This window comes from Sus scrofa, chromosome 13 (assembly GCF_000003025.6).
Source record: "Sus scrofa isolate TJ Tabasco breed Duroc chromosome 13, Sscrofa11.1, whole genome shotgun sequence".
Taxonomy (NCBI): domain Eukaryota; kingdom Metazoa; phylum Chordata; class Mammalia; order Artiodactyla; family Suidae; genus Sus; species Sus scrofa.
Genome location: NC_010455.5, coordinates 70,860,327 through 70,881,762, shown reverse-complemented (window position 1 = coordinate 70,881,762; position 21,436 = coordinate 70,860,327). Strand labels below are relative to the sequence as shown.

Sequence of the window (21,436 nt, the reverse complement as noted above, 5' to 3'; positions counted from 1 at the left end):
AGAACTTATGACATTTTGTAATATTTTGTAATTATGATTGTTTCCTAGGTTATGATTTGCCTCTCCCAGTAAACTGTGAGCCTGACAAAGTCTTTTGGATCTTGCCTGCTGGTTCGCTGCTTTGTCCCAGTGTGGTGTCTTGGTGAGCAGACAGACTAGGATCTGTAACAAAGAGACCCCCAAATGCTCAGCGCAAATAATATGATTTGTTTCTCTCAAAGGTACTAGTGTGGGTGGTGATCCAGGCTGGCATTGTGCTTTGAGGGTGTTCTCAAGACCCGGGGCTCCCCAGACAACCTCCCTCCTCAGCCACACAGGCCACAACCTAAAAAACTCTCTTACCCAGAGCAATCTCACTCTTTTTGGCCTCAGGGCCTGGATCTAGTCTGCCCCAGATCTTTGTTCTCTCAACAAGAAGTTCATCCATGTGGCTTCCCCAACCACAGAGCAAGCTCCCTGAGATGAATTCAGTCACTCTCAGGGAATACAAGGCCACTGTGTGCAATTTCTCCCTTGTTGCTATTATTCAATATTAACTTTTTCTTTCTGTGGCTATAGTTTATCTATTCACATTCCTGACCTTTGGGCAAATGACTTCATTCTGTGCCCCAGTTTCCTCATCGGTAAAATGGGGATAACCAGTTTCTCAGGGTTGCAGTAAGGATCAAATGAGCACAAAGCTTTTAGAATTGAACCTAGCACACACTACATGTTGTTTAAATAATAATCAGCATGATCATCTCTTTTGATTCTCTCAACTTCCCCACGGGGTGAAGGGGTAGCCATGACTTCGTTTTCAGACACAAAATTAAGGGTCAGAAAGCCAAAGCCAGTGGCTTAAGGCCACAGCAAGGGCGGGAGTCTGGTTTTAACCCAGACCTCAACCTCAGTTACCTCCTGATGAAAGTGGGGTGATGATGGTACCCTCTGGAGGTATTAGGTTGTGAGAATCTAGTATCATCATGTAATCAAGGGACGGGCACGTGGAGGGCACTGTTCAAATGCCTGGGCCCTTTCCTTACAGTGCTGCACCCTGTCACACCGACGCTCTCACGGAGCCACTAGGGATCCCAGCTGCCCTGCTCCGGGCAGCCCTGGGGTCAGCTGCTTCTGTTTGATGGGCGGGGCAGCTGGGCCAACAGAGAAGCCCGTTGTCTCTGTCCTCTGGGGCTCAATTGTTGGCGCTCCTACCAGTGTCCACCCCCAAGACACTCTCAGCTGTCAGCGGGGCTTGTCTTGGCTTCCCGAGGTGGGGGAGGGGGGGTGTGCAGATAAACAACTGTACTCTGAAGACTGGATCACCAGCCTGGTTCTACCGATAAGGACACTGAGGCTTAGGGAGCCTAAGTGACTACGTGGGGAGCGAGCGCTTGTCGCTTGTCAGAACTACCAAGGATGGGGCTGGGGAGTTGCGAGGGGATGTTCCTCAAGTCAGAGAGGTCGTGGATCTCATTAAGTCAGAGATGTCAGGGCCAGAACACACGGCCCCCACGCTCCCATTTTACTCGTGGAAACAGAGACCCCAGAGCGCAGACGCTTGACCAAGGTCACACAGCTCTGCTAGGAAGCCTGGCATTTCTATCTCTTAGGATCTTCCAGCTTTCACACAGCGCAGAAAGGACGAGCGGCCCAAGGCGGGGCATAACGTGGCCCCTCCCCAGGGCCGGGACCATGCTTTCCATTCCAACTGTGACGAGCTGCCCTCCCCCTAAGGGGCGTGGCTTATGAGCCAGGCGCGATCCCACTGGATATTTGTCCCCGGAAGGCGGAATTTCGCGCTTGATGGGAGTTGGGGGCGTGGCTGTTTCCCCCCAAGAGCTCCGCGCGGGACTCCAGCCCTCTGTGACGCAGCGCGGGTGGGGGCGGGGCGGAGCCAAGCCTTCGGAGCACCGCCCCTAGCGGAGGCGGCCGAGGCCGGGGGCGTGTCCTGGGCGGGGCGGCCCCGGCGGCCCCGCCCCGCCCGGTTGAGGAGCAGTGGCCGCGCAGGGAGGGCCAGGTCCCGGGATGTGAGTGTGGCGGGGGTGGGGTCGCGGGGTGGGGCGCTGGGCCAAGCCCTGAGGGTTCCCAAGGGTTCCTCTGGGTGGGAGTACCAATGCGCAGGCGGCTGGGAGAGCCCGCCAAGTCGGGCCCAGGTATGGAGGGCTACCGCTCGGGCCGCGTGTGCTCAGGCCGGCCCCGCATGTAGGGCCAGCCCCGCGCCACTAATCTGCGGCCTCTGGAACCGGCGCCGGCCCGCGACGCGCGCGGGTCTGACGTCTGCCCTCGGGCTCCACTGGCTGTGCGGAGGCCCCCGCAGTGGCAGCAGGGTTTCTTTTCCCTGTGTCGCAGCGGCCGGGGAGGTGTGTGTCTGGTGGGGGTGAGCTGCGCGGCGGGGCCGAAGTGACCCCCATTCCTAGCTCTGGGTTGGGCCGCAGCCAGCGGGAGCCGCGACCTGCTGTTTCTTGGAACTGCCACCACCAGCTCTCAGATATAGGGCGCTTTCTGTGCTCGGTCGTTAGACGCATTATCTCAAGCCTCCCTACAGCCACACATTTTACAGTTGAGGAAAGCGAGGCCTAAAGCCACACAGCTGTTGGCTGTTTTGTTATCGTGTAGAGGTGAGGCTCTGAGGCCTTATAGCCAGACACACCTGGGTGCACATCCGCTGCTCCACAGGCCCTGTGTGATCTTGGACACACCTGGTCCCCTCTCCCGCCTCTGCTGGGATGGTGGTGCCTACATACTACAGGGGCGGCTGCGAGGACTGGGCTGGAGAGTGCGCAAGCTCAGGGAGGAGCTCTATTATTATTGTTGCTGCTGTTGCTAAGTGGCCCTTTTTCTGCCGCTGAGGGAGCTGCGGGACTGGATCAGGACTGTCTGTTCAATCAGAGCCTGCTGGTGCAGAAGGGGAGGCAGTTTCCCACACTGAGATTGTCCCTGTCTGTGTGTGTCTGTCTCTCTGCTCATGGAAGGCCACACACAACCCAGCTGTACCAGCATGTGCCGGAGACGCGCTGGCCCATTGTGTACTCACCGCGCTACAACATAACCTTCATGGGCCTGGAAAAGCTGCACCCCTTTGATGCAGGAAAATGGGGCAAAGTGATCAGCTTCCTCAAAGGTATGGAAGGCCCCACTTGCACCCTGCATCTGCTTCCTCCAACCCACCTGCCACCCCCCCACCCCCCGCCGTCTTTCCCAAACACCGGCTTCCAAGCCTCCCACCTGCAATGTCAGCCCTCAGGCTGCCTCCCACCTGTGCTGTCAAAAGGATGTTTCCAACACCAATTTCTAAGCAGGCTATGCCCCTGTATCACACCTGCACTGGCTCCCTATGGCTGGGGGCCTGAAGCCAGTCTCTGCCCCTGGAGGCCCAGTAGCGGGAAAGCTGTTTACCATGGGCCCAGGGAAGCTGCCATTTGGAGGAATGCACTGTCAGTAACCCACAGGCTCCTAGAGTCCAGGAGGTGGACCACCTTTGCTCTGACCCCACTGATTACAAGTGGAGAAAACTGGGGCCTAGGAAGGTTAGAAAACGTGCCCAAAGACACACAGCTCTTAAGTGGGAGAATGGAGTCTGGAAATCAGAGCTCCAGACGCCTCCCCTTCACTCTTCAAACTGCGATTTGTAATCCAGGTGTCTGGTTAAGGTGGAGACAGTTCAGGCGTCATAGTACTCTGGTGAAAAGACTATTCTAGCTCCCTGTATTGAGGTTTCTTTAACTGAAGGAGGTAGGAAATGTTACCTGAAGTGCTACCTGCATAGGGTGAAGTATTGAGTATCTTTAAATCACACAATCCTGATTACACCATGGGGAAAGTTTCACTTTGGAGCTTGTCCAACTTTAATACGTCAGAGCATCTCCCTTTTTAACCAGTCTAGAACAAACCCCAGCGTCTGCACCTTGTAGAAAATAGAATCAAACCAGAGATTAATAACACTTACTTGTTTCTGTATTTCTATTTTTGGTCAACTTCTGTTTATGGCAAGCGGTAGTGATTTTCCATTTGCAATAGTGACCAGAGTCTTCAAAGAAAAATACTAAGCAGAAACGAGTACAGCAGCGTGCAGCCATGGCGAGAGCTGTGGCAGGGTGAGCGCAACCAGCCCGCCTCACCCCGGGTATTCTCTGGCCTTCCTGAACGTGGTCCTTTGTGCTCTGCTGCCAGCCGGCCCAAGTCACTCCCCCCATTGCCCCTTCTTGGGTTCCTGTGTCACCCAGTAGCTTGACCAAAGGTTTCCTTGTCCCCTCCCCCTCCTCTGAGCTGACTGTCTTCCTGAGCTCCTTCCTTTCTCCTCTGAGGCTGTGGGTAGAAAGGAGGCAGGGCCACATGGGGAAGGTCTTAGGGTGCCAAGGAAAGAGCTGGCTCTTTGCAGCCATGGAATGGTTGGGGGGGGGGGATACCTGCTATATGTGATGCTATTTGTCGAAAATGTATGGAGCTAGCTGGTTTCTACCAGGGTTGGTTTCTAAAGGTAACACAAGCAAACAGGTCCCCTACATTCTGACCTTGTCCTTTGATTTTGCTAGAGCCAGAGCATCATGCTCTTGTCGTTGCTATGCCCTTGAACACTTCCTTCTTTCTGCTTCAGTGTCTTTTTTGCCAAATGGAGCAAGTCTTGTCTGGTGTGTGTGTGGGGGGGGTGATGAAATAACCAAGAGTTTCCCAAACATCAGTTGTTTGCAGATCACTCTTGGGGACTTGCCATGGCCTCACACTGCCTGTTCTGTTATTGACTTCGTAGTTTTTATTGGCTCAGCCTTTTTTTTCTTTTTAGGGCCATACCCACGGCATATGGAAGTTCCCAGGCTAGGGGTCGATTCTGAGCTGCAGCTGCTGGTCTACAGCCACAGCAACACAGGATCTGAGAGCAGTCTGTGAGCTATACCACAGCTCACAGCAAGGCCAGATCCTTAACCCACTGAGCAAGACCAGGGATCGAACCCACATCCTCATGGATACTAGTTGGGTTCTTAACCCTCTGAGCCATGATGGGAACTCCAGCCTTTGTTTTTAAAAACTTAAACTTGTATTTAAAGGAAACATTATGTCATATCAATGGAAAAAAGCCACTTTTATTTGCCATAAATAGAAGTTCATGGTAAAAAATAAATGCAGTGAGAACAACAGCACATTTCAGCTCAAGCTCCTTCCTTTGCTGGCAGGCTGTAAAACTGCTGCTTTGGGGGCTTTGAAAAGGGGAGATGAGCAAAGGTCAGGTGGGAGTTAAAGAGAGCCCCCCCCAAATAAAACTCCTGCGATGTCATCCCAAGGTGGAGAGAGAATTGACCAGAAGAGCTTTTCTGGCCTTGAGAGTCAACATGAGACCCATGTACCACCTGCCTCTGAACGTTGTCCTGTCACACCTGAGCTCACCCACAGCTGTCAGAGGCCTGGGAGACGCTGGGATCGCTATGCACAGTGTCCAATGCCCCCTGGCCTGTTTTGCACTGGCCTGGGAGGTGGCCCGCTCTCAGGCTGCCCACCAGCCTGCAGTGCCCACCTTCTCCTGGGGCAGGACTGACAGAGGCCATGGCTGCAGCCTGTGGGAGGGGCTGGGTCTGGAGACCAGTGGGTTTGCAAGGTACCTGCTCTGTGGTTTCAGAGGAGAAGCTTCTCACAGACAGCATGCTGGTGGAGGCACGGGAGGCCTCGGATGAAGACTTGCTAGTGGTGCACACGAGGCGCTACCTCAACGAGCTGAAGGTACAGGGCCTGGGGGCTGCCAGCCCGGAGAAGGGGTTGGGAGAGGGGCAGCTAAGCCCAGCAATGCACAGCCTCCAGGGGCTCCATTCTTGTCCCTAGTGCAGGGAGGGTGGGTAGCAGGGTCCCCAGCAGGAGAGCTGTGCCCTGAACAGGCAGGTACCAGGGGTGGGGAGGCTGATCGGGGGTAGTGACTTGACATCCCTGGGAGTATGACAGTGAGGATGTCCACTTGGTGGAGATTGAATCTTTGTTGGGATTTCAGGCTTCTTCATTAGTGCCATTTAATCTGGGCTCAATGGACAGACCTCAGAGACCCCTGTTGGGATGGTAGGTGGGGGGTGCCCACTCCTTGTCCTCATCCAACTAAAGCTATTCCACTTTGGCCTGTTTTTACATTGGGCTGAAGTTTTAAGATCCTGTTTCAAGGGCTTCTACTGTTAAAGACTTGTTTGTAATTGTTGGGCTTAAAACTAGCTTTTATGTCCCAGGGCCCATCAGGGAATGTAAACAAGTGGTGTGGTGGGTGGTATACGGGGCGACCCAGAGCCCCTGCCCTTCCCAAGGGGGTGGGAGCTGCTTAGCTCCCCCATGGGTCTGGCTTTCAGCGAGAAGCCAGAAATCTAGATCATTAAGATCATTACGTGACAGTTCCTGATTTCTAGTGTAACACCTAATTTAAGGTTTTAAAATCCCACCTGCAGACCCAGAAAAGCCTGCCTGTGTTGTCTTTCTAGAGTAGCTACACAGCTCTGGTCAGTGTGGTCTGAGGGTGGGGCATTGAGTCAGGCCCTACATGGATACAGAGGGAGGCTGGGCCAGAGGTGGCATCAGAACCGAGTGGGTGTTGGGTGCCACAGGCTCTCTGCCACTGAGACTGTGGAGCCCTGACACTTGACCGCTAGGCTTCCCAACAGGACTCTTCTTAGACTCAGAGCCAGAGTGGCTGCCAGAGGTCACCAGGCCCCTCCCATCTACAGGTGGAAAAGCCTAGGCCCAGAAACAGGCCACACCTGCTCAAGGTGGCCCAGGATGCCTGGCATGCCTGGGCAACCCCTGGCAGGCCATCCAGTCCACTGTTCTGGGATCCTGGTCATGGCTGCTGCCCTCGCTCCTCCCCCTCCCCTGGCCCAAGCTGTGAGAATTCTAGATGCAGCTGGGACAGTGTGAGCTCATGAAAGATTACCAGGAAGAGGCTGAAACCTGGCTCCTGGGAGAGTGAGGTGTGCGAGGCCTTGGCAGGAAGCCAAGCTCTTGGCTGCCCTGGTTTGCCAGGGCCAGGACTTGCATGGTCACAGTCCACAGCCCACAGCCTAGGGGCTGGGCAGGAGGATGCGCCTGCCAGAGTCCAGAGGGTGAGGGTGGGGTAGGGAGAGACTGGGATAGAGCAGGGGCTGGGTGGGGTGAGTGTGCTGGGATATAGCTGGGGGTGGAGGGGTTGGGCCCCAGGGCTCCATCCATTTAAAGGGCCTTTCAGAGAATGGTGTGGGGCTGACTGCATGCCTGGTATTGGGCCACTGCCTTCAGTATTAACACGTAGAGTCCCAAGTAGAAAAGCGAGCTCAAGGACTGTAGGAGAATTCAGATGTGCCAACGTAGTCAAGATGCTATAGTCGAACTACATATTTGGTTTGGAGCTCCCTGGCGGCCAGAGCAAAAGGAGATTTCCATATGACCTACTTAAGTGAAGAAATATTCAGTCATTCCACATGTGTGTCTTGCATCCTGACTGTGTAGTAAGTACAAAGGAAGCAGCAAGTGTCCCTGCTCCCATGAATTTGCCTTTCATTGTAAAAGACTGAAAATGAAGTAGGCACAAGCATTTCAGAGAATACCAAGGGCTAGGGAGGGAAAAAGAGAGGGAAACTGGGCAGAGGAATGGTCATGTAGCCTGAGTAGTTAGGGCAGACTTCACAGAGAAGGTGAGGTATGAGCTGAGACCAAAGAGGGGTAAGTGATACTCCTGAGGGGTTTGAATGCAAGAATGTTGCATGCCTCAGGCTTGGAGGGGGACACAGGGAAGAGCCTTGTCTGAGTGGCCAGATTGAAGGGGATGAAACACAGAGACAGCCGCGCTGTGGTCAGGGAGGCCGGCAGCACTGGGCTGAGGGTTCTGCAGACCCCAAGGGAGGAGTTTGGACTTTGTTCCAGGTGCCATGGGAGAGTGATATGGGGCCATGTGCCCCTGACGCTCTGGTGAGCCTCAGGCCCATTCCAGGTGTTGTCTGGCATCACTGGGTTAGCTTTGGACAGCCTGCCACACCCCACATCCACAGTGTTTATTTCCTCTTCTCTGCTGCAGGCACCCCAGGCAGCTGCTGCTCACTGTCCTGTGTGTGCTGTGAGACACCCACCCTCTGCCCTGCACCTCCACATTGGCCCCCACCTGTGTTCTGGGGCTCCTGCCTGCCCCTGCATCAGTGTGGCCTTTGATGCTTTGAAGGAGGTGCAGTGGCCTGGTGTCTGCCAGATGGTGTCCATCCAGGGAAACACGTTTGTGGAACACCTGCTGTGTGCAAGGCACAGAGTCGGCCCCACCAAGGGTGGTGGTTGGGTTGGGCCAGCGCAGGGCTCCTGCCTTCTGCTGTCCCAGTGACAGTGCGCCAGGGGAGTAGGGGCACAATGGGGTGCAGACCTGACATCTGGGCCCTGCGCTGGGCAGTGCACAGGTACTTTTATGGAGCAGGTGTTTAGAACACAGGGCTCTGCTCAGGGTGCAGGGCCGGTGGTGGAACAGAAGAGAATGAATCCCTCCCCTGGCTGGTGTCTAGGTGGGGAGCCAGCCAGCTAACGTGTAACGAAGTGGCTCAGTGCCGGGAAAGTATGGCAGGGACGTGGGTGAGGAGGCCCCCATTTGAAGGAGGGGGGCCAGGAAGGGGGTTCCTGCCATGTGACTGTGGACTGGGGGCCCTGAGGGAGTGGGTTCTGTGGGCATCCAGGGTGAGGGCATTCCAAGTGAAAGGTCAGCAAGTGCAAAGGCCCTGAGGCAGGAGGGTCTCCAGGAGTAGCAGGAAGCCTGTGGGATCCCAGAGGATGGGAGGGGGCTGGTAAGAGGTGCCATCGGAAGATGATCTGGGACCGGACCACAAAGGGCCTGCGACCACTGTGGCTTTGCTCTGAGGAAGTGGGAGCCTGGGAGAGTTTCAAGCAGGGGGTGGTGATCTGACCCAGGTTTTAGCAGGATTGCTTGGCAGCTCAATGGGAGTAGATGGGAGTAGGCTGTCAAGACAGAAGCAGGGAGCCAGGAGGAAGCAGGTGGTTGCAATGAACTCAGCCTGGGCCCTGGACAAGGCAGCCAGCAGCTGTGGCCTGGGGGGAAGGGGCAGGACTTAGGGCTTGTTATGAAGTTGGAACAACATAACAAGTGGGTGGGCCCTGAAGCCAAGGATGTGCTGTAAATTTTGGCTGGAGCCCCAAGGAGTCTGGGCAGAACCTAGGCCTTGTGGCCGCCCTCAAGGCGGGGTGGGGAAGTGGGGTAGTGGGGATTGGGGATCAGGAGGGGTGTGGGATCTATGGGAGGAGACACAGCACGCCCACCTGGGACAAATATCAGAGGCCTGGTTGGGGGTGGGAATGGGATTGTCACCCCCTGAGGTCTCTGTGTTTCTCTTATCAGTTCTTCCCCCTCTCTTTTTTTATTGTGGTAAAGTTCGCATAACATAAAAGTAGCCATAAGAGTGTAAAATTCAGTGGCATTTAGTGCATTTAGTGATGAAGTGCGCCCATCACCTCTGTCCAGCTCCAAAACATCTCCGACTCTCCAAGGGGAAGCCCCAACCCACTGAGCTGTCATCCCCATTCCTCCCTCCCCGCCGTGGTGACCAGTCTGTGCACTGTCTTTATGGATATGTCTTTTCTGGGTATTTCTGATCTGAGGCATCCTATGACATGTGACCTTTTGTGTCTGGCTTCTTGCACTGAGGACAGTGTTTCCAGGAATCACCCACCTTGTAGCCTTGTAGAAATGGGGTCTGGGCCTCATTTCTTATTCTGACTGAGTAATGGTCTATCCTATGAAGGGACCGCATGTGTTTGTCCCTTTATCAGTTGATGGACATTTGTGGTGTTTGCAGTTTGGGGCCTTTGTGCCTACTGTTGTTGTGAATGTTCAAGTTCAAGTGTCTGTTTCCCTACCTGTTTTCAATTATTTTGAATATATGTGTGTGTATATATATATATATATATATATATATATTCCTATGGTAATTTTCTACAACTTTCTGAGAAACTGCAAATTGATTCCCATGGCAACTGCACGTTTTACGTTCCTGACAACTGAGCACGAGGGTTCCAGTGCCCCTACATCCTCACAATGCTTGTTGTGTTCTGTTTTGTCGACTGCTGCCAACTTAGTGCATGTGAAGTGGTATCTCGAGCTAGTAATTTGCATTTCCCTGATGATTAATAACATTGAGCACCTTTTCCTGTGCTTCTTGGCCATTTCTGTATCTGCTTTGAAGATATATCTATTCAATTCGTTGGTCCATGTAAAGCATTGGGTTGTTTGTCATGTTGTTGAGTTGTAGTTCTTTATTCCGGATTTGTAGTATTTTATCCCATTCTGTGGGTTATGTTTTCACTCTCTTGATAGTGTGTCTGTGAGTGCACGAGATTTTTAAATTTTAGTTCAGTTTGATTCATGTATTCTTTTTTTCTTTTGTTGCTTATGTGCTTGTTATCATATCGGAGAATCCATTGCCAAATCCAAGGTCAAAAAGATTTGCCCTATGTTTTCTTCTGAGAGTTTTTATAGTTTTATAGTATATACTTAGGTCTTTGATCCATTTTAAGTTAGTTTTTGTCTATGGTGTTAGGTAAGGGTCCACGTTCATTTTCTTGCATGTGGAAATCCAGTTCCCTCAGCACCATTTGTTAAAGAGACTGTTCTCTACACATTGACTAGTCTTTGGTGCCCTAGTAGAACATCATCTGGCCATAGATGTATGGATTAATTCTGGACTCTCAATTCTATTCAGTTGATCTCTATGTCTATCCTACACCAGTACCACTCTGTTTAGGTTACTGAAGCTTTGTGATATATTTTGAAATTGGGAATTGTGAGTCCTCCAACTTTGTTCTTTTTTAAGATTGTTCTGGTTATTCAGGGTCCTTTAAGATTCCATATGAAGTATAGGATCAGCTCCTCCATTCTGCAAAAATAGGCCAGTGACCCCTTGCTAGGGATTGTGTTGAATTTGTAGCTGAATTAGGAGAGTTTTGCCATCTTTACCATGTTAGGTCTTCCAACCCATGAATATGGGATGTCTTTCTACTTATTTAGATCTTTTTTATGTTCTTTCAGCAGTTTTGTATTTTTCAGCATACAAGTCTTACACCTGCTTGGTTAAATGTGCTCTTTTGATGTTGTAAATGAAATTGCTTTCTTAGTTTCCTTGTTGGGTATGGCTTCATTTTCTTTCATTTCCTGTCCCCTGCTGGCTTGCTCTCGGGGCTGGGTGGGGTGGCAACTTAATATTTTCCCTCAGGGGCTTGCTTGCTCACTTCTTCACAGAGAACACTGGTTCCAGGCCTCCTGTGCCAAGGTTTGTGCTGGATGGTGGGATTGCTGTAAGGTGGAGCTGGCTGCCTTCCCTCTTTGGGTCTGCCGCCCCCAGCACATGCACGTGTGTACACACATGCATACACATGCCCCACACATACACGTGAATGATGTGGTCTCTGCATGTGGCTGGAAAAAGAACTTTCCATATTTAAACCAAGGTGTAGAAAAGACAAGTTTATTGAGGCGAGAGACACTGTTAACACAGTGGACCAACATCCTGATAATCAGGGAGAGCCGACTCTGGGGGCATGGTTGTATCTATTTTTATAGCCCAAAGACAAAGGAGTGTGAGGAGTGGTCTTGCCATACACCTTTTGACCTGCTGATTGGTTGGGGAAGAATGGGATCTTCTGATACACTTACTGGTTGGTTGGGGAAGGATGGGGTCTTTGGATACACTTGCTGATTGGTTGGGGGTCTATGTTGCCCCTATAAGGGCAGGGTAAGGAGTAGGCTACATACTTTTTCTAGTGGGGGGCAGGAAGGAGTAGGCCAGGTTGCTGGGGTGAGGAGGTCCTTAGGAACTTTGTAACAATTACACTGAGACAGGTGGGCTGATAAGTGTCTGGCAATTCTTATCTCAGCCAGAGGATTTTTGAGTTTTATTTCCTTGGAGAAGCCTTGAAGTCCCCCAATGAATGCAGGTGCAGATGCACACACTTGCACACATACTTATGGGTCTTACAGCTGCCCGGCCTTGCTTTCCCAGCTCTAGTACCCCTGTACCCTCCCCGGTCCCAGTGCCTCCATGTTGCAGCCAGGAGGCCTACAGGCTCCTCTCCTTTCAAACTACTGAGCAGTCAGAGTCCCATGGGCTGTGCTCACTGGCTGGTTCCCTGAGTGAGGGAGCAGGGCAGGCTCCCCCAGCCTTCAGCCTTGCCAGGCTGGGAGGGGTGCCACTCAGGTTGTTCAGTGGTGGTACGGGCAGCCTGGGTGCCCACCGCACATGGATCCTGACAAAATGTCTCCCCTGGTGGCCCCTCTGGGGACTGACATGGGTCCTGCCCTGCTCCCTGACCCTGGTTCCAACCCCAAGTGCATGACACCGCCCCCACCTGAGGCACCTGCCTGCTGGGCCCCTCCCAGACAGTGCTCTTCCACTCCATCCTTCCCCCTCCCCCCCATGGACCCCTCCCTCAGTTGAATGTGCCCAGATCCCTCCAGTCATAAATCTCTGCCATTTCGTGTGCACAGGGCCACCTTCCCAGTTGTTGCACATGGGTGCCGGGCAGCCCCAGCGCCTCTCCTTCCGGAAACCTCTCTGCCTGGTCTTCTGTGCACCCCTGGACCCCCACCCCGCCACCCCTCCTGTCCCAGCCCTCAGCCCCCACTCCGGTTCTGATTCTAGCCCTCAGCCTTGGATTCCCACTGCGCATCCCCCGCCCCTCTGCCCACCAGTCTTCTGTGCATCCTCGCACCTGCTGTGATCCTTCCCATCTCACCTCCCCTAGACTTCCTCTCTTCTTGCTGCCATCAGGGGGCGCTGCTTTCATTGTTCCCCTAATTGGTTCTCCTGCTGCAGCACCAGCAGCTTGGGAAGCACCTCTGGTGGCCCTGCACTGCTCCAAGCGACCGGACCCTTGTGACAAACACAGCCCTGTCCCAACTGTGACAATTTTCCATGAAGGTGGACATACTTCCCTCCTAGCCATCACCTTCTTACCTTACCCTTAGGTCTGCATAACTGCTGTGCACCTTCAGCCTCAGCTGGATGATACCACCTCTCAGAGCCTCTCCGCCCCTCCCCCACCGAAGCCATTCCCTTTCCCCCAAGGCTGTCACTTTACCACCACCACACTAGGCCGATATGTGTCCCTGAAGACCAGACTGGCCCCCTCGCTGGCCTGGTGTGTTAGCAGGCTCTTAGTAAATATCCACCAAGTGTCCGGGCCCCTCCAGGGCTCTGCCCAGGGTCAGAGGAGGGCAGGGGCCTGGACCTTGCATGCTGCCAGCCAGGCAGGAGAGGGTCCACACAGGGGTGCAGGGATGCTTGCCCAGGGCCCTGGAGGTAGTAGGGAAGGTTGTGTTCTGATCTTGGTGCAGATACCTTTTAGGTACCCCAGAACCTTTTACCTCAGCAGCCAGAGATGAGGGTGTCCAGCCCCCTTGAAGGGACATCTGGTTCCCAATGGATGAAGAGGCCATGCTGTGCTGGGGCAGCAGGAGCCCTGAGTGTCCAGTCCTGGGTTTGTCAGTGACTCACTGTGACCTTGGCCTCTCCCAAGGTCCCCAGGGCCCCTTCTGTGCAGTGGGTGGGCTGGGCAGGTTCTGGGTGGGTTCTGCCGTGTCCCGCAGTCCTCTATAGCTCTTGTTCTGGCCACAAGAGGGCAGCCGAGGGCCTTAGAGCTGCAGGACCTTGATGTGGGGGTTAGCTTCGGGGAAAGTGCAGGATCAGCATGAGCACCTCTGTACTAAGCCCAGAGCTCAGCCACTTCTAGCTTGCTTGGAGCACCTCAGGCACCCTGAAGCTGGCCCAGAGAGAATCCGCTTCCCACCTGCTGACTCCGGGCTCGCAGGGCAGAGGAGGACCGACAGCCTGCATCTCTTTCCACAGTGGTCCTTTGCTGTGGCAACCATCACGGAAATCCCCCCTGTCATCTTCCTGCCCAACTTCCTGGTGCAAAGGAAGGTGCTGAAGCCCCTCAGGACCCAGACAGGAGGAACCATAATGGTAGGTGGGGAGCTGGCGGAGGGGGCAGTGGCTGGGCTGGGACCCCCAATCTGGACTCCTTCCTACCCCGGGCCTTTGCCCACCCCGGCTCTCCATGGAATGCCCTCATCCCACTGAGTGACGGAGGAGAATCCTAAACAGGCCCCAAAGTGGCAACAAGAACTCTTTCTTCCAGAGCTGCTCCCATCTGGAATGCTAGAATTCACTCTTCCTCCCCCAAGACCACCCTTTATCACCGTATTTGCTGGTGCGAAGATGTGTCCTCACCCCCCAGAGAGCATGTCCTGAAACTGTGGCTCCGCAGATGGAGGAAAACCCCTGTGACCTCAGTGGTGGATGGCATCCCTCACCTTCACCCCCCGTCGTGGGTGTGACAGCCACGAACACTGGTGGCAAAATTGGGTTTCATCTCCTATGTGTAATTTTCTCTAAAATTAGCCACAGCCTGCTGAGTTGATTGGACATAGAGGAGCATTTCAGATTTAAATGTGTAAAGGTCTGATCCAGACCTGGATCAATACCTATTAATCCCTATGGTTTTCTTTTTCAGCTTGGCAAATGTGTACATTTTTTTTTTTAGTTTTATAAAATATTATTGCCCACCCCCACATTATTATTATTATTTTCTTTTTAGGGCCACACCTGCAGCACATGGAGGTTCCCAGGCTAGGGTTCTAATTGGAGCTACAGCTGCCAGCCTATGCCAAAGCCACAGCAACGCCAGATCCAAGACATGTCTGTGACCTACACCACAGCTCACAGCAATGCCTGGTCCTTAACTCACTGAACAAGACCAGGTATTGAACCCGCAACCTCATGGTTCCTAGTCAGATTCGTTTCTGCTGCGCCATGATGGGAACTCCCACCCCCACATTATGGTTGCCTACAGAATATCAGTATCAAATCTACAGTATTTCCATGAGCAAAGAATTTGTCTATTTTCCCTTTGAAAAACCACGGTAGAATCCTTGTCAGCTCACGTGCAGTCCTGAGGACTGAACTTTTCTTTCCTCTGGTTCCCTCACAGAATTGCAGAGGGGCTCAGGCAACCTGGAGCTAGCTGGGAGTGGGTGCTTCCTATACCCACCTCTCAGCTCCCCCCACCTTGGAGCGGGCTGCAAACCGTGTTTGTGGGGTGAGTGAGTCAGTGAATGAGTGAGTGAAGGAGTCAGCTGCCCACACCTCTCACTCTGTGCTTGTTTCCGAAGGCAGGGAAGCTGGCAGTGGAGCGAGGCTGGGCCATCAATGTAGGTGAGTGCAGGGACCTGGCCTGGGTCCGGGGTCATCAGCCGTGGTGCCTCCAGAGCCACCCTGAGGCTTCTTATTGATGGACTGGCAGCAGGGTTGAGATGCCTGGTGCCCAGGAGGGACCCCCTAGTACCTTCATCTGGTGTGGGAGCCCAGCCCTAGCTTTGCTCACTTCCAGTGACAGAGAGCTCACTCCTTTCCAGAGAGCCTGTGCCAGCCCCTGGGCAGCCCTGTGTGGGGCTCTTTCTGCTGAGGTTCAGATGCTCCCCTAAAAGACTCCGTCAGGCTCCCAGGGTCAAGCCTGAATAGGGCTTAACCACCTCACAGTGGGAGGAGAGCCCCAGGGTCAATGCCACCTCGTCTTGGGTCCTGAGGGCCTACACTCCCTGGTCCCCTGGACTCTGCAAGACTGGCTTGTGGGAGGGCTGCACACCTGGCCTTCCTTGTCCCTGCCATTGTCTGGCATGGAGGCTCAGCCCTTCGCAGTTGGCAAAGCCCTTTTCCATCCAGCCTCCTGTTTGGGCTGGGCACTGTTGTCATCAGTCACATTATATCGATGAGGAAATGGACCTAGAGAGAGGCCTGGGGGCTGGCTCAGTGCCCCAGAGCAGGGACCCCACCTTTGGCTGTGGGCTCTGAGAAGCTAGGTTCCCATGTGAGGTCAGGCTAACCCTGAGGTTCTAATATTGTGCTGAACAAGTAGATAGGTAACACCTGACTGTGTGTGACAGCAGGGCTCCCTGGAGGCTTGGGAAGCCCTCCCCATGGGAGATGTTATGGCCTCTGAATGCTTAAGAGCCCAGGACCTGACCCAGCCTGGGTCTTGTTTCTGCCGTTAGCTAGCTGTGTGACCCTGGGCAAGTTGCTGACCCTCTCTGTGCCTCAGTTTCCTCATCTATAAAATGGAAATGATGATAATAGTGCCCCTCCTGGGACTGTAGGGAGGCTTCAGCGAGGAGCTTGTTGCCCTGATGGAAGTCGATTGTTGGCTGCTATGTCTCACTGTGCTCTAGCAGTGGCCTCCTGGGTTGTGGAAGAGCCAGGCCCCTTGTACCTGTGGCCTGGTTCACACTGCTGGGAGGGGCAGTAGTTGCGTTCAGTTTCAGAGGCTCCTGCAGCTCAGGAGGATGGGGCTCTGAGGACACTCAGGCTGTGCTCTCAGGGTTGGGGAAAGAAGAGGCTGAACCCTGGACTCCAGGGCCTTCCCCATTGCCATGGGTGGCCGTGACCAGCAGAGGAGTTCCTTCCTGACCATCTCCTTCGGCAGCCTACAGAATGGCTGGTCCCAAGGGCACCAGGTCCTCCATGGCCCCCCTCCCCCTTCCTGGTATGGGGAGTCGCGTGGGGCAGACTCCAGCTTTCTGCCTCAGGAAGGATGCACTCCTATCCTGAGGGCTGTGACAGGCACTAGGAGTGATGTGTCAGGACATCTTGAGAGGTTTCTGACTGTGGGGAGAGGCGACTGTGATGGTAAATCCGCCTCCTGACCCTGGGATGGGGACATGCCCAGGTGGTCAAGTGCACTTGGCCAACCTGGAGTCAGCGCCTTTGGGAACCAGGTGGGGAGGGGACACTAGAGGGAGAGAGGGAGGGAGTGCCTAGTCCCAGCCCTTGAGCCTGGCGCTGCCCACATGTGTCTTTCCTGGCAGGTGGCGGCTTCCACCATTGCTCCAGCGACCGGGGTGGGGGCTTCTGCGCCTACGCGGACATCACGCTTGCCATCAAGGTATGCCCCAGAACCTCCCTGGAACCCCCAGTTTGGTGGTCTCACCCCATGTGATAGAGAAGGTTGCTGAGGCTCAGGAGGGGAGGGAGCCTCTCCCAGTCCCTCAGTGGGGCTGGGACCCAAGCCGAAGTCGGACACTCTTTGCTGTGTCACCTGTGACGAGTGGCAGGGGAGTGAGGGGAGCAGCTGATGTGCCAGCAGGAAATTATGAGACGGCAGGGCTCCAGAAGAGTGAGAAGGAAGTAACAATTGTGAGCATGGTGAACGCAGCCTGCGTTCCCTATGGCCCTGCCAGCCTCCAGTCCCCATGAATTACAAAAGGATGGGAGCTCAGAGTGGTGAGGTCCTAGCCGGAAGGACAGACCCTCCATGTCTTTCCTAACCCAGCACCTGTGCCTGGCCTGGAGCTGGCAGTCAGAGTAGGCACATGTGATTCCTGTCTTCACGGGGCATAGAGACCTGGGAGGGGGTGGTGCAGGTTAGCAGACTGGCCATTAGGAGAGGAGATGGGAAGGGACCTTCCAGAGGGGTGGGGGAGGGGAAGGAGGGCTTCCTGGAGGAGGGGGCTCTGGGCTGGGCCTTGTAGGAAGCATAGCTTACAAAATGAAGTCCCAGACACTGTCTTGAAGGGAGGCTCCCTGTTCTGTGCCCCATGTTTCCCTGGTTTTCCTGGGCTGTCCCTGTGTGCCAGCTGAAGGCTCCCACGTACTTCCTGACCTCTGGCCCCTGGGGGCACAGCACGCGCCCCCTCCTCCAGGGAGCCTTACCTGAACACGCACACAGGCTTCTCTGGAGCCACATGGCTCTCCTGGGCATGTGCTGGCTCTGCCTGGGGACCTCCCACAAGCCTCCAGTGTAGGTGTCCCCCCACCTCCATTCCCTGGGAGCCCCTGAGGGGCTGCATCCTCTGGCCTGTGTGGTCCTCACCTCTGCCCTTTCCTCCTGGGCAGTTTCTGTTTGAGCGAGTGGAAGGTATCTCCAGAGCCACCATCATCGATCTCGATGCCCACCAGGTGAGTGCCCTGTGGTGGCTGGGGTGCCGTGCCCCACCCCGTTGCTCCCCCCTGCTCCACAGCTGATACAACCCCAGGAGCATCCCTGAGCCCCAAACTGGGCCTCTGCTGCCCCCACTTGGGCATGTGGGAACGTTTCCTGGGGTGTGGTTGGGGGTCTTGGCCTTGCCCCAGGCACCTGCCTGTGAGTGGCTTCCGTGTACTCCCCTTAGGGCAATGGACACGAGCGGGACTTCATGGGTGACAAGCGCGTGTACATCATGGATGTCTACAACCGCCACATCTACCCTGGGGACCGCTTTGCCAAGCGTAAGCTCCCCCGTCCTCGACCTCAGGTGCACCCTTGCTTGCGTGGGGCTGTCTCCTGGGTATTTCCTACATGCTGGGCCCTGCAGAAGCCTCTTCATTTATTTTTATCCTCAGCATCTCTGTGAGGTGGAGACTGTCCCCATTTTACGGACGAGGAAACTGAGACCTAAAGAGGTCACTTGACCCCCCCCTCCGCCAAGACCACATAAACCTACCCAAAACACACACGCTTTAGACCTTATATTAGGGTAACAACTGGGGAAATAAAATAGACTCTCCTAGGAATGCAGCTCTCTGGTGGAAAACAGGGAAGGACAAAAAAGAAACAAGAAGGGAAAATATATAAATAGAAAATACAAAATAAGATGGCAGAGAACAGTTCAAATATAATAATTATAAAAAATAAATGCAGGTGGCTTAAACTCATTCATGAAAAGGCAGAGACTCTCAGATGAGCCTCGAAAACACAGGGACCTGCCTACCTTGTGGGGAGGGGACATTTGTGCGGGAAGTGCCAGTGGGTCTGCCGGGGGTAACTCAGCCACTCTGTGGTCCCAGGGAGCTGTTTCTGAGCTGAATCTGGAATGTGCTTGATTTGACCTGAGGGCAGACAGGTGTGTCCAGGTGTCCACGTGAAGGCTCATGGAGGCAGCAATCAGACACCGGCTGTGGGTCCCTGAATCCCCAGGGGGGTGTTTCATCTGTGAGCCCCTTCCTTCCTTCGGGTCCCCTCTGCAGCTCTTGTGCTCTCTGTAGCTCAGGTTGGGATGAATGAGAGGCGGAGCAGTGCTGGAGTTGGGGGTGGGGAGGGGTTCCAGTCCTTGGGCCCCTATGGGAGCCAGGCAGCCCTTGCCTCCTGAGCTTCAGTTTCCCTTCTCTGCCTGTGGGGGCTGCCCCCGTGTCCTTGCAGAGGCCATCAGGCGCAAGGTGGAGCTGGAGTGGGCCACAGAAGATGATGAGTACCTGACGAAGGTGGAGAGGAACCTGGAGAAGGCGCTTCAGGAGCATCGGCCCGACGTGGTGGTGTACAACGCAGGCACCGATGTCTTGGAGGGAGACCGCCTCGGGGGGCTATCCATCAGCCCGCAGGTGCGTCCTGACCCTGGGGCTGCCAAGGGTCCAGGGACTCAGCAGAGCAGTGAAGGCAGCAGCGCTGGTGCTCCTCCTGGTGCCAGGAGGGGGCGAGCAGGAACAGCAGCAGTCTGGAGCGGGGTTAGACCTGCAGCAGGACTTCCCAATACAGGGCGGACCCAGGCGTGCCTGAGCCAGCCTCCCCCACCCCCCACAGGGCATCGTGAAGCGGGATGAGCTGGTGTTCCGGATGGTCCGAAGCCTCCAGGTGCCCATCCTCATGGTGACCTCGGGTGGGTACCAGAAGCGCACGGCCCGCATCATTGCTGACTCCATCCTTAACTTATATGGCCTGGGCCTCATCGGGCCCGAGTCGGCCAGCGTCTCAGCACAGAACTCAGACTCGCCTCTGCTGCCCCCCGAGGTGCCCTGACCACACTGCCCTCTGAGCGGCTCCCTGCCTGCCGCCCACCTGCCCACTGCCCCCATCAGTGCTTCTTCTTTCCAACCGAGGGGTGGGGGCCTCACACAGCTCCTCTCTCCCCACTGGGTGTCAGGGGTCTCCAGGCCCCTCTGGGAGGGGGCAGACGGCAGGGCCCGAGTCCCAGCAGGACCCCCACGGTCACGGCCAGGGCCAGATCAGGCCCCGTGGAGGTACAGTTCTCTCAGGAGAACAGAGGGCAGGAGAGGCTCCCGGGCACAGGGAGGCCCCCAGGGTGGGGGGTTCTGGTTTCTAAAACCAGACCAAAGAGGCTTCGGTCTCTAGCATGACAGGGGCTTCCTCCCCTCTCCTCACCCCAGGTGTGGGGGGCCCAGGGCGGGGCTGGGGCCAGGCCTCCAGGGGTCCTGGGTTGCCAGCCAGCAGGCAGGAGCCCTGGTCTTGGCTGCGAGGGGGTAGGAAAGGGGTGCTAGTGGGTTTTCCCATCTGACCGTCTCTTTCAGTAAAGCACAGGCTGGACCTGCTTCCCCAGAGCCTGTCCTGGTGATGAGGGGATGGGAGGCCTGAGGAGCCCAAGGCCCTCGCTGCCTTGCTGGGCCCAACCAGGGAGAGCGGGTTTTGGGGGAAGAATGCTTGGCTCAGGGATGGGCCTCAGCTCTGAGGCTTGAGGGGGCGGATGGGAGATGGGGAAGGGGCAGGTGGCAGCACCTGAGGCCCAGGTGGGGACGGAGGCACTGTGAGGCCTGCTGGCATTGCTGGAGGGAGCAGAGGGTCTCCATCTTGGCCTGAGTCTGTGAGGAAGGGCCTGGGGCGGGGCCCTGGGTGGGGCTGCAGCCTTGACCCGCCTCACCCAAAATGCCGGGCCCTGGTTGTGCCTCCAGGACCCCAGGTGGGCCCTTACCTATTCTCAGTTTTACTCTGAAGCAGATGCTCAGCGCCCCCTCCCCTGGAAGCTGGGTTAGGGGGAGTGTCCACCGCTCCATTGTCTGGGGTGTTCTTAGTGCTCAGAGACGGTGGGGAGGGAAGGCTGCCTCTGTACAACCCCCCCATGGGACTCACGCTCTTGCCCCTGGGGGTCTCCTGAATTCTTCTGCTTTCTCCCCACACCCCCTCGCTGCCCCCTCTGACTGGGGGGGGGGTTGGGAAGGGTTCCAAGATCACCTGTGAAAAGCGCTGACCACCTGGACTAGACCTGGGATGCTAATCCTGGTACAGATACCTCCCCGCTGCCGCACCACCCGTCCTGTCCTCGGTCTCTGCATCTGACTCCAGGCACCTCACACCCCTTCATCTCCAACCCGGGCCTGAGACCTCAGGGGCAGGCGGTGGATGGGCTTGTCCCCATGGGGCCTCTTCCAGAGAACCATAAAGGCTCATCCTGACCTGGCCTGGCTGCTGTGTGTTTTTGAAACCAGGAATCCGGACATCCTAAGAGTCAGAGCAGATAGAGATGGAACATTCGTGTGGCATGAGGCCTGGCATGGGGTGGCCGAGTCCTGTGAGGAAGGTCGTTATTCCCATTTTACAGATGAGGCAACTGGGGCTCTGAGGAATTTGCCCTAGGCCACACCTCTAGTGACCTTGGTAAAGCCAGGGTTGACCCCAGCTCTGCCAGACTCCAAAGTATGTGTTCCTGGCTGCCTCGGATATGGGTGAAGGGGGGATCTCGGTCAGGTGGGAATGGGGGGACAGGCAGGGCTGGGCTGTGACT

General features: G+C 55.3%; 1 protein-coding gene across 3 annotated transcripts; it reads left to right on the top strand.

Moving 5' to 3' along the window:
- On the top strand, nucleotides 1,900-21,113 carry HDAC11 (histone deacetylase 11). 3 transcript variants are annotated; one of them, XM_021069384.1, is made up of 10 exons: nucleotides 1,900-2,006; nucleotides 2,952-3,100; nucleotides 5,588-5,688; nucleotides 13,803-13,919; nucleotides 15,128-15,170; nucleotides 16,817-16,893; nucleotides 17,844-17,906; nucleotides 18,119-18,215; nucleotides 19,126-19,304; nucleotides 19,504-21,113. In XM_021069384.1, coding segments are annotated over exons 1-10 (1,044 nt in total). In that variant the 5' UTR covers nucleotides 1,900-2,004; the 3' UTR covers nucleotides 19,720-21,113. The 3 variants fall into 3 exon arrangements, with proteins under 3 accessions (XP_020925043.1, XP_020925045.1, XP_020925044.1); XM_021069385.1 differs by lacking the exon at nucleotides 1,900-2,006 and adding an exon at nucleotides 2,043-2,132 and having other exon boundaries at nucleotides 19,504-21,112; XM_021069386.1 differs by lacking the exons at nucleotides 5,588-5,688; nucleotides 15,128-15,170 and having other exon boundaries at nucleotides 19,504-21,112.

What these genes read in the sequence shown, in the direction of transcription:
- HDAC11 (XM_021069384.1), top strand. An exon ending in ACATCACGCTTGCCATCAAG is followed by an intron (nt 16,894 to 17,843) that starts GTATGCCCCAGA and finishes CCTCCTGGGCAG; the next exon opens with TTTCTGTTTGAGCGAGTGGA. An exon ending in GGCTATCCATCAGCCCGCAG is followed by an intron (nt 19,305 to 19,503) that starts GTGCGTCCTGAC and finishes CACCCCCCACAG; the next exon opens with GGCATCGTGAAGCGGGATGA.